Consider the following 13,009-nt stretch of genomic DNA (forward strand, 5'->3'; position numbering starts at 1 on the left):
CTGCCGCAGGAGCAGTCCCTGTACTCTTCCAAGCAAAAGGACTGAGATTTATGACTGGCCCATGGGTGGCAGGATGAAGAGAGCGTCCTTGTACCAGTCACAATCTCTCCCTTTTTAATTAGTTTATATTTACTATGGGTCTGCTGCAAAGTCTGTGAAGTTTAGAGTGCAATGGGAAGTTGGACTTCATAGAGGCTACTCACATGCCTCTGTGGACCATGGTCAGTTCTAGTTTGCCAATTCTTATGATATTATCCAAACTTTTTGGATGTTGAATCAAACTTTTTGAAATGTCCCTAGTACTAACTGTGGCGTGTTTGAGTTAACACAATGCAGTGAATGTTTTCTGTTTATGGGTTTCGGGAGGTGGTTGGTTGAAGGGATCGTAGTGATTTTGAACTTGGAAGACTGATGATTTTCACCACTGATTAATTAGTCTTTATTATTTGTATTTGCCCCAGTGAGGACTGGGTCTTATGGTGCTCTACAAAGACATACAAAGATACAGTCCTGGCCTGAAAGGGTATACAGTCAAATGTAAATACTGTTCTCTGTGCCTCTTTCTGTTTGTAAATTGGTATGTTTTCATATCTTCAGGTGGTCTCTGCACTTACCGAGTTTGTAATAGAGAACCTTGGAAAACAATTCATAGAGAATCCCCCAGTTGACTTGGGGACTCTTTATCAAGACATGTCCTCTTCAACTCCTCTGGTGTTTATCCTAAGCACAGGCTCTGACCCCATGGGAGCTTTCCAGAGGTTCGCAAAAGAACGAGGATATTCAGAACGGTACAAATTACATAGTTTTATTAGACATGGTATTCAGCTGGGATATTCAAAGGACCCTAAGGAATTTAAGGAAACTGGATATCGGGTATCAAAGAACCCTAAGAATTTTAAGGGAACTGGGTACCTAATTCATCTAGTCTTCTTTGAAAATCCCACCCTCTTATGCTTGTACATTTATTCCATTGAGTTATACTGTAACATGTACTGTCTGTGGGTGAAATGCTGGCCTCACTGACTTCTACCATTGACTTTAGTGGGGTCAGGATTTCACCTTCTCTGTACCTTAATGTATGTTAAAATAATTTTTTTAGTTCTCCTCCAAACTATATACTATAGCTATGCTTCAGAGATCTTCATATTTGTATATATTTATATTTCTATATTTGTAGCCAAAGCTGTCAAATCAGACTCCTAAAACCATATTAGGCACCTAAATAACATTAGTTTTTATGTTTTCAGAGATTATGAGCACTTTCAGCTCCCATAGACTTCAGTGGATTTGTAGGTGCCAAGCGACTGAAAATTTAGGGTCTAAATATGGATTGAGGTGCCTAAATTTCAGCACCCAAGTTAGGAAATGTTGGCCACTATCTTTAAAAGCTACAAATCCTAAAAAACCTACCATTTCAAAAGTCACTGTATGTTCAGATATTTGCATCATGAACATTGACAAAATTTTCTCTCTGTTTCAGATTACGGTCAATTTCACTAGGGCAAGGGCAAGGACCTATTGCAGAAAAGCTGATAAAGGATGCAATGAAAACAGGAAATTGGGTTTTTCTGCAAAACTGTCACCTAGCAGTTTCATGGATGTTAGCTATGGAAGAGCTTATAAAAAGCTTTACCGAGCCAAGTATGTAGTTTTCCTTCTGTGATACAATATACTTTCCTAAAGGTAGTGCCAAATCAGAAGTGTGCTTTTCCACTTTTTGCTTGTCTTGCTGATGAGATGGGAAAGGGCCAAAGAAATGGTCATCTGTAGGATTAAGAATTTGCTCATTCTATTAGAGAGTATTACCTTTATTCTACGTGCTATAGTGCTCATTTATGTATTATTTTCATTTGCTTGTTTATAGGCTTTCACCATTGTATCTGTTCACCTCACGTATATTAAAGAATGTATTTGCATTAATGAATTTATCCTCACAATGCCAACACCCTGTGAGACAGGGAAATATTATCCCTATCCACAGATTGGGAACTGAAGCACAGAGCGATATACATATGATTCATCACAGTCCTCACTGATCTACTCCACCCAACACACCAAACTACTTTGCCAAATGTCCACTACTAATGGTGTTTGGAAGCAGGTAGTTTGGTAAAAGGGGATGTGCAGACAGGAAGGCTGTGGAGGGGCAGAGTTCAAGTTGTAGTCTGTTGTAGTGACCAGGTGTGTGTTTGTAGGTGACTACCTGTGTGTTAGATGGGTTACACTGTAATTTCCTTGCTTTTAGTGGTTTTGTTCCATGTATGTAATATCGGTCACAACTTTAACTGCTTCACAGTGAAATTTTTTGTACATTATAAAAATTAAAGTCTGGGTTGCTTCAGCCAACTCCCATGGGAAAACTCCAGCCACTAACTAGAGGCCCTTTTTTCTTGCTAGGCCTTTTCCAAGTACATTCACAGACTCACAGAGAGCTGAACTCTTCTCTTTGAAAGCTTCCTTCTCCCCAGCCACCTCAAGTCCTCAGAAAACCAATCCTTGTATAGCAGCCGCTGCAATTGAACCCAGCTGGTCTGCTTTTTGCCTCTCTTTGGGTCCCTGTTAATCCTTTCTCTACCATCATAATCCACAGTTTGTTTATTCTCCTTCACTGTCCCTGTAAGTTAGTGCTTAGCCAAACTGTGCATATTGGGGTTGATTTTGAAGCCATAAAGACTATTTAGAAATTCAACTCCCATTGAAGGTCAATGGAAGTTGGCCACCTGATTTTTTTAGACTTCTTTGAAAATTCCAGCCATTTAGTTCTTTTACTATTTCTTTGTATGTCAGCACTTCCATTCCCTTAATTATTGTGTTGCTTTTCTCTGTACTCCATTCAATTTTTCTGTAGCTTTCTATTACTTAGGTGCCTAGAATGGAACACAGTATTCCAGGTTTGGTACCACTATAGTCATGTACTGAAGGAGTGTTATTTATGACATGATACTTCTGCAAATACAGCTCAAAATTATATTAGCATTTCTTGCTGCCATATCCCATTGCAATCTCATATCTAGCTGTCTGCTATCATCCCTCAATCTCTTTCAGCATTATTGCTTTTCAGGTTTTTCTTTCCGAAGTAATATCTGTATTTCTTATTATTTTTCTCCATATGCAATTTCTTGAGTCTTGCTTTATCTCCTGACTTCCCTGTAGTCCCTACTCTCCAAGCTCTCCATGTTTCTTGTTACTATCTGTTTATGTCCACTGGGTAATTGGACATAATTGTCCCAAATTATCCCCTGTAATTTAAATATAATGCTGTTTACTCCCTCTTCCAGATCATAAATGAACACTAGATAGTATATATAGTTCCAATACTCCAGTCGTTGGAAAGATAGATCTTATAGCAAATTGTTTAAGATTTGTGTATGGATTTTAACTAAACTCTTTCATAGGAGTGTAGTGAATGTACTCATTATTTTGGTTTTCAGATGTTTCTATTCAGGAGAGCTTTCGACTCTATTTAAGTTCCATGCCCAGTGAAACCTTTCCTGTCACTGTCCTTCAGAACTCTGTCAAGGTAATATATCTGGAAATAACCCTAAGCAAAATGAACAATTCAAGGATGAAATAAATTATTTACGGCATATCTCAAATCAAATGTCTAATCTGTATTTTCTAATGAATCAAAATCCAAAAAGCATATTCTACAAGTTGGAATGTTTGTATCTTTTGCTTTTATATTTAGGACGGCCAGACACATCATTTTCTTTAAAAACACTAAATGGGATCAGCTGACAATCAGCAATCCCGCCAGAACAAACTCAAGGTGTCCAAAGTTCTGACGAGCCAAAAGGAGTCCAAAATCCATAGTCTCTTCTCCATTGTGGTACCGTAAATATAACATATTCAGCAACCACCATCACCAAAACCATGCCATCAGAGGGAGCGTGATATTTCAAGAGAATGCAGAATGAATCAGGAAAGGACTCACCTCTGCCCTGCAGAGCTCTTTATAGACCATGTTGATCCTGCATGCACCAATCCTGTTGCCAAGTGGCTGCAATTTTATCAGCTCTTTTAACTAAGTCCTGTGTCCTCACCCCAATTTTGTGGCTTAAGTGGTCTCCCAATCTGTCCATTAACCCACCTGTATATTACTCAGCTTCGTTTACATCCAGGGAAGTCATGCTCCATGCCTTAGACATCCAGAGGGCCTGAAGTTATTATCTATATAGGACCATATCTATCTCCAAGTCCTTCAAACTTTTTGTGGCATATGGGGATTAGGCCTGGGTTCAGTCCATTGCAGTTTACAGGCTGTCCAAATGGATCAGAGTATGTATACATGATTTTATGACCTGACAGGTGTTCAGACACCTGGGAATATCAGAGCACACTCAAGTAGGTCCAGAACAGCTTCTAAAGCGTCTTTTTGCACAGTCTTCACCGTCAAAATATACAAGGCTTCTCCTTGGAGTTCTAAATGTACTTTTCACAGCATTACTCCCTCAATTTGATCTCTAGAACAAATTTGGTGATATCTTTTATCTCCTCTGACCACCTGCTGGACAATTACTGCTGCTGGCTAATCTACCAAGAGAGGGGAGCTCTCTATTCTTCTTCAAGTGCTTCCTCATGTCCATTCCATGTTAGGCGTGTGTGCTCACCACATGCACTGGTGCTGGAAGTTTTTCCCTTAGTGGTATCTGTAGGGGACCGGCTCTGGCACCCTCTGGAGTGGCGCACATATGCTGTGGTATAAGGTGCCCCGCTGCGTCCTCCCCCAAAGTTCCTTCTCATTGCCAGTGATGGTGCTGGAATGTTCCTTTGCTTAGGCAAACTTTTCTTTCTCTAGAACTGTTCGTTGCAAACTTTCTTTTGTAAATAGTTCCCTTAATGTGTTTAATTTAGTTTATAATTGTCCCAGATGGAACTTAGGCTTGGGATGGGCATGCCCCGGGCTTTAAGAACTGCAACTGCTGTAGGAAGCCTAAGCCAGTCAGTGACCCCCCACACCAGTTGTTTAAGGTGTTTGGGGAATCTCACTTCAGCGACAGGTGTCAGATCTGCAGGAGGTTTAAGCCTCGCGCTAAGAAAGAGCAGGACATCCAACTTAAAGTGTTCCTTACGGAGTCGGCGCTGGAGCAGGTAAGATCGGATTCAATAGCTTTGGTGCAGAGCGACCTGCTGGTGCTGTCGTCAGACAGGTGAAATTCCACTTCCACGTCTTGTCCCTCCTGGTGCCGCCCACACCGGTGACGGCAGCTCCCAAATCAAGAGGTCAGCCTGCCTTTGGACCATTCCTTCGGTATCTGTCAGTGCAGCTCTGCTCACCACTTCAGGGAGCGTCCCACCAGTGCTCATCCACACAGAGTCACCGCACCGTGGACATAGGGCTGCCTACCAGTCAGAGCCCTCGGCGCCAGTCTCTGGATTCTGGTCCTTGCTTTGCGGGCTCGAAGCGTCGGTCACCGGTAGTATGGCGTAGACCTACTGAGACACACTCAGCCCCACGACCCCAGTACTGGGAGGGTCGTAGCCACTCCCCTTCAGTTAGAGGCCACTCCAGCTAAAGCCTCCATCAGGACTCTCAGTACCGGTCACTGTCCGACCGACATAGGTTGCCGTACCAGCATCGATGCTCAACCTCGCAGCATCAGTCACGCTCTTGCTCCCGCTCCATGGATCAGCACCTGTCAGGAAGCGGTCGGCAAAGATCACCGGGGTACCATTTCAGATACGCCAGACATCGGGCACCGGGATCTCAGTGTGGTGAGTCGTCGCCCGTGTACAGATCCCACTCGGAGCATGGCAGTGGACACTGCTGGGACCGAGACACCTGGTCACCCTCAGTACAGTCACAGTATCCAGAGCAGGGCCCTTCATCCTAGGGCTTGCAGTCGGACCAAGAGCACCTGCAGGTGGGTCAAGGTCCTCCATTGGTGGCACTGGTCCTTCCCGCAGCACCGACAGGACTATCGTGGCCTCAGGGTCAATGGCCCATGCCAAGGCACCCTTGGAACCCGTGAGCATCAGTCGGTGTTGGGAGTCTCTGAAAAGCCCTCTGCCATGGTCTCCTGCCTGTGGGAAATGGAGGCCACGCTGCTTGGGACCCCCCATGTACAACAGATGGGGGAAGAAGGTCCTGCTGAGTAGGTCACAGAGGTGGTGGCACCTGCTGCAGCCACATCCTCTTCCTCATCCCCTGATGAGGCCAACATGGGGCCCCCACCTGCGGTCTCCCGGGACGATGCCAAAGCTCATCAGGAGCTTTTGAGGAGAGTAGCCTCAAACTTGGGGCTAGAAACTGAGGAGCTGGAGGAGCTCTCTGACACCCTCTTCCACGTCCTCAGCTCGGCAGCTCCCTTTAGAGTCACACTGCCAGTTTATGAGGGGCTGGCCAAAATTACCAAAGCCCTCTGGCAGACCCCCTCATTGGTACCTCCAATTTCCAAGCAGGCGGAGCACAAGTATTATGTGCCTGTAAGAGGATATGAGTACTTGTATACCCACTCTGCCCCGAACTCGTTAGTAATGCCTGCAGTCAATGAGCAGGAAAGTCAGAGACAACCAGGGGCTACTCCCAAAAATAAAGAGGTGAAGAAGCTGGACTCTTTTGGGAGTAAGGTTTATTTGTCATCAAGCCTACAGCTGAGGGTGGTGAACCATCAGGCCCTATTGGGCTGTTATGATTTTAATGTTTGGCAGTCGATGGCCAAATTTGTTGACTCCCTCCCAGAGGACCCCAGGAAAGAGTTCCAGGCCATCCTGGAAGAGGGGCAGGGAGTGGTGAGGGCGGCACTGCAGGCAGCTTCAGACGTGACTGATTCTGCAGCGCGGACCATGGCCTCAGCCATAGTAATGAGGAGAGTGGCTTGGCTGCAGTCCTCGGGCTTGTCGGTTGAGGTCCAACAGTCCATCCAAGACCTCCCATTCGATGGCCAGGCCCTGTTTGCAGAGAAAACAGACAATAAGCTGCACGAGCTAAAGGACTCGCGCACCACACTCAAGACCCTGGGCCCATACACCCCAGGGCAGCAAAGAAACCGACCTAAGCTGCAGCCTCCCCATCGGTAGCGTAGCCAGCCTAGATAGGAACCCTTCCATAGGAAGGGCAAGGTTTACAAGTGCCATCAGGGCCAGCAGCCATCTGCCTCAACACAGGCTGGCTCTTCCCGCTTCCAGCAGGGATCAAAGTAGACATTTTGAGGGTGTGCCCGAGGGCGACATTCCAGCCACTGTCCTGGATCCTGCCCCCCTCCATTTCTCCAGCTGCCTTTCTTTTTTCCTCCCAGCCTGGGCGTCTATAACTTCAGACCATTGGGTCCTCAATTCTGTGGCGCAGGGCTATACTCTCCAATTTGTTTCAAACCCCACATCCCACTCTCTCTCCACATTCCTCTTCAGGGACCCCTCTCATAAGAGTCTACTGCATCAGGAAGTACAAGGCCTGCTGCAGGCAGGGGTTGTGGAAGAAGTCCTCCTAGACCTCAAGGGCAAGGGGTTCTACTCCCATTGCTTTCTGATCCCAAAGGCCTATGGGGGCCTAAGGCCCATCCTGGACCTGCGACTCCTCAACAAGTTTCTCAAGAGGGTTAAGTTCCGCATGGTCTCCCTGGTCTCCATCATCACCTCCCTGGATCCAGGAGACTGATACGCTGCCCTGACTTGAAGAATGCGTACTTTCATATAGTGATCTCTCAAGGACACAGTTGCTTCCTCCGCTTCACGGTGGGATCCGCATACAACCAGTTCGCAGTGCTCCCCTTTGGCCTGGCAACGGCACCAAGGGTGTTCACAAAGTGCATGCTGGTGGTGGCGGCTCACATCAGGCATCAAGGTATCCTGATCTACCCGTACCTCGATGACTGGCTGGTCAAGGGTCACTCCAGGTCCAGGACACCATCGCAATGCTGCTGACAACGTGCAGGAGGTTAGGCCTGTGGATAAACAAGGAAAAATCAAGGTTTACCCCGGTACAAAGGATAGAGTTTATCAGGGTGGTCCTTGACTCCACCAGAGCAAAGGCATTTCTGCTGCATGACAGGTTCCAGATGATGGGGGACCTCATCACTGGAGTCTCTGCATTTCCTTTCACGACAGCCAGGGTCTGTCTGCGGCTGCTGGGCCACATGGCAGCGTGCACATACATTGTCCACTATGCGAGGCTCCGGATGCGACCCCTCCAGCAGTGGTTGGCTACGGTCTATGCCCCATCCACGGATCACCTAGACAAGGTCGTCACCATCCCAGCAAAGGTACTCACCATGTTGCAGTGGTGGACATGGGGTCCCTTTCGACAGCCCACTACCTTTGGTGTCGCTGATATCGGATGCCTCGCCCCTTGGCTGGGGAGTGCACCTTGGCGTGACGTGGACGCAAAGTATGTGGTCCGCAGAGGAGATGACGTTGCATATAAACGTCAAAGTACTCAGGGTGGTTCACCTAGCCTTCGTGGTTTTCCTCCTGCAGTTATCCAGCTGAGTGGTTCGAGTGCTTACGGAAAACACAGCCTTGATGTTTTACATCAACAGGCAAGGGGGAGCGCGCTCATCGGCAGTCTGTCAAGAAGCACCCTGCCTAAGGGATTTCTGCATCCAGCATGCTATCCACCCAGAGGCCTGTCACCTTCCCGGTGTCAAGAACACTCTGGCAGATCGCCTCAGCAGGTCCTTCTTTTCTGACCACGAGTGGTCGCACTACTCAGAAGCGGTCCAGAAGCTCTTCCAGAGGTGGGGAACTCCCCAAGTAGACCTGTTCGCTACCAGTCAGAACAGGAAATGTCATCAGTTTTGCTCCCTGTAAGGCCTTGGCAAGGCTCTCTGACACCTTTCCCCTGTCCTGGTCGGGAGATCTGATGTATGCATTCCCACCCATCCCACTCGTCAGCAGACTCCTGTCAAAAATCAAGAGTGATAAGGCTTGAATCATTATGATTGCCCTGGCGTGGCTGGGCCAGCATTGCTTCGGCATGCTGTTGGATCTGGCAGTAGCCCTGCCATGGCCATTGCCCGACCTCCCAGACCTTCTCTCGCAAGACCACGGTCGCCTCCTGCACCCCAACCTCACCTCCCTCTACCTCACGGCATGAATGCTGCATGGTTGAACACGGAGGAGCAAGCTTGCTCCAGGGAGGTGAAGCAGGTCCTTTTGGGAAGTAGAAAACCCTCCACTAGAGTGACTTACCTGGCAAAGTGGACGAGGTTCTCCCACTGGGCATTTGAGTGTAGCTTCTTCCCTGCAGTCAATCTTGGAATACCTGCTCCTCTCAAAGAATCAGGGCCTGGCCCTCTCTTCTATCAAGGTTCATCTACTGCCATCTTGGCTTTTCATCCACCGATCCGGTGTTCTCGCACAAGATGTCCATCAGGTTCCTGAAAGGCCTCGAAAGGCTCTTCCTGCCCGTTAGGGATCCTGTCCCACAATGGGACCTCAATCTGGTTCTCTCCATACTCACGGGTATGCCCTTTGAACTCTTAGGCTCTTGTTCCCTTTCCCACCTATTGTGGAAGGTTTCCTTCCTTGTGGCAGTGACATCGACTAGGTGAATGTCAAAGATTAAAGCCCTGACCTTGGAACCGCCATATACGGTCTTCTACAAATATAAAGGACAGTTGGTACCACATCTGGCCTTCCTGCTGAAGGTGGTGTCTTCCTTCCGTATCAACCAGGACATCTTCCTCCCAGTGTTCTGTCCTAAGCTGCACAAGACCAATGAGCAGAGGCAGCTGAACGCCTTGGACATGCAACCTGCCTTGGTGTTTTACCTGGAGCATACCAAGCACTTTCACAGGTCGACACAGCTCTTCATCGCAACAGTGAACAGGATGAAGGGTCTTCCAGTGTCCTCTCAGAGGATCTCCAACTGGATCACTTCCTGGATCACGGACCTGTTATGAGCTGGCGCAGGTCCAACTACCGCCTCTGGTGAAGGCCCACCTAACGAGAGTGCAGGTGTCCTCGGCAGCCTTCCTCGCACACGCCCCCATCCAGGACATTTGCAGAGTCGCCACATGGTCTTCGGTTCACATGTTTACAGCACACTAGGCCATCACACAACAGGCCAGAGACAACGCTGGGTTCAGCAGAGCTGTGTTACAAGCTACACGTCCATGAACTCCTGCCCACCTCCGTTGGTATTGCTTGGGGGTCACCAAATATGGAATGGACATGAACAAGCACTCAAAGAAGAAAAGACAGTTACCTTTTTCTATAACTGGTGTTCTTCAAGATGTGTTGCTCATGTCCATTCCATGACCCACTCTCCTTCCCCACTTTTGGAGTTCCAGCAAGAAGGAACTAGGGGTTGGGGGGACTGACGGCGCCCCTTATACCGTGGCATACACACGCTGCTCCAGAGATAACTGTCTTTTCTATTCTTAAAGAAGGAAAAAATGGTTACTTTCCATGGTTCTCCGGGATGACTGCCTACACAACGTCCCTACTTCTGCCAAGTCTTGAGTTAAAGATTCCTGAATTAATGGCAGAACTGAAAGGAGTTACGGGGAACCCTTCAGATGGTAGGAGGGGTGAGTGTACCCATCAGACGGTAGGAGGGGTGAGTGTACCCATCAGACACCGTTTTTTTCAAGGCTACAAGCTTCTATGCCAGGGCACAGACAGTGTGCTCCCTATGGGTTGTCATCTTAGAGAACTGCTGTTGAAACCAACAGTTTTATACATCCCTTGTGTATACCAGGTTGTTGTTCTCTCCCTCTGTTTTCTTGTTTATTTTTTAGCTTGGTATAACTTTACTAGTTAACTCAGTTAAGCATTATGGGATATATTATATGTGAAAGATACTATAGAAAATGTAGTTGTAACATATTGTGCTCATTAGAATGTGGGAGGCACATGCCCTTCCCTTTAATAAAACTCCAGGAATGTTCTCCCTTCCCCAATGGAACATACGTTGCGAAAAAACAGAAAAATCAGAAAGGTCCACCACTCACACCTTCTTTGTTGAAGCCAACACATTGATTCTATCATAGTCTGGTCCATTTGATTCTGTTCTATATAGGTTCTTATACTATACTCATCACCATAGGATCTGAGCACTTTCCAGTAGTTCCGTAAGTAACCTTCACTCTAATCCAGACACTCAAGACTGGCAAGCTCTAGCTCCTTACAAATGTAGCCTGGGACAGCAGCAAATGGAATACCCTGCTGAATGAAAGAGCTTACCCTGGCATGAACTCTGCTGTCCCTCCTGATCTTTGTAACCCTAATCCATTTAAATCAAGATACTGACTACTGCTGGCTGGACAGTCTTTCTGCCCAGTAGGACAGCCTTCTGCTAAACCAAGATCCGGAAGCTGGAAGCTGTTGTCTAAATAAAGCAGATAAATTGCAATAGTGTGTACTTGAATCACCCTTTTTGCTATTTTTATTTATTTATTCTAATTTGTGCCTGCACATTTTTTCCAATTTCTTTCTGCTCCAATTTTCCTTATTTTCATAACATAGCTTTTCATTTCCATATATTTTCTAGGGGAAATAATCAATGTGTTCATTTGGTTAAAACCTAAAGCTTAATGTAGATGAGTCTCCTCAATGTAGAAAATACAATTTACATGCAGATAGCCATTCAAGTGATCACTTGACAGTTCTGCAGTAAAAAAATAGAGAGCAGACTTATGTATATAACAAGAACTGGTTATTTTTCTCAATTCAGGTAACCAATGAGCCTCCAAAAGGACTTCGTGCAAACATCAGGCGGGCATTCACAGAGATGACAACTACGTTTTTTGAAGACAATATCCTTGGCATAAATTGGAGGAAAATGATTTTTGGCATTTGCTTCTTCCATGCTATCATTCAGGTATACCTGATGGTGTTAGTTCAGATAGCAGAGGTACTAAGATGCCATTACAAAATTAGTTCAATAAATCTGTTATATTCAGAATACGTCTGATGGAATCATAACTGAAATAGCAGTATTTTGTGCAAACCTTATTTAGCCATTAATTTCCAGAAACTAGAACTGTAAGTTATATTACAAATTAGGGCTGTCAATTAATTGCAGTTAACTCACGCAATTAAATAAAAAAAATTAATTGCAATTAAAAAATTAATCGTGATTAATCGCACTTAATAGAATACCAATTGAAATTTAGTAAATATTTTGGATGCTTTTCTACATTTTCAATATTAATTTCAATTACAACAAAGAATACAAAGTGCACAGTGCTCACTTTATATTATTATTTTTATTACAAATGTATGCACTGTAGAAATGATAAAAGAAATAGTATTTCTCAGTTCACCTCATACAAGTACTGAAGTGCAATCTCTTTATCATGAAAGTGTAACTTACAAAGGCAGATTTTTTTGGTTACATAACTGCACTCAAAAACAAAACAATGTAAAACTTTAGAGCCTACAAGTCCACTCAGTCCTACTTCTTATTCTGCCAATCGTTAAGACAAACAAGTTTGTTTACATTAACGGGAGATACTGCTTCCTGCTTCTTATTTACAATGTCACCTGAAAGTGAGAACAGGCATTTGTATGGCACTTTTGTAGCTGGCGTTGCAAGGTATTTACATCCCAGATCTGTTGAACATTCATATGCCCCTTCATTCTTTGGCCACCATTCCAGAGGACATGCTTCCATGCTGATGATGCTCATTAAAAATATAATACATCAATTAAATTTGTGACTGTACTCCTTGGAGGAAGAATTGTATGTCTCCTGCTCTGTTTTACCCGCATTCTGCATATATTTCAAGTTATAGCAGTCTCGGATGATGACCCAGCACATGTTCATTTTAAGAACACTTTCACAGCAGATTTGACACAACACAAAGAAGGTACCGATGTGAGATTTCTAAAAATAGCTACAAGCTCTCGACCCAAGGTTTAAGAATCTCAAGAGCCATCCAAAATCTGAGAGGGACGAGGCGTGGAGCATGCTTTTAGAAGTCTTAAAAGAGCAACACCTGCTTCATGATTTTTCCAGGGACTGAGGTGAGGCTGACTGGCCTGTAGTTTCCAGGATCCTCCCTCTTCCCTTTTTTAAAGATGGGCACTACATTAGCCTTTTTCCAGTCGTCCGGGACCTCCC

General features: G+C 45.5%; 1 protein-coding gene across 1 annotated transcript in view; it reads left to right on the forward strand.

Moving 5' to 3' along the window:
• The window catches only part of DNAH6 (dynein axonemal heavy chain 6), a 187,537-nt gene that overhangs the window by 141,176 nt on the left and 33,352 nt on the right, over positions 1-13,009 (forward strand). The window contains exons 64-67 of the mRNA XM_043547288.1: positions 598-788; positions 1,481-1,641; positions 3,432-3,520; positions 11,618-11,764. Coding sequence (XP_043403223.1) covers positions 598-788; positions 1,481-1,641; positions 3,432-3,520; positions 11,618-11,764 — 588 coding nt within the window. The remainder of the gene's footprint in view (positions 1-597; positions 789-1,480; positions 1,642-3,431; positions 3,521-11,617; positions 11,765-13,009) is intronic.

This window comes from Chelonia mydas, chromosome 5 (genome assembly GCF_015237465.2).
Source record: "Chelonia mydas isolate rCheMyd1 chromosome 5, rCheMyd1.pri.v2, whole genome shotgun sequence".
NCBI lineage: Eukaryota > Metazoa > Chordata > Testudines > Cheloniidae > Chelonia > Chelonia mydas.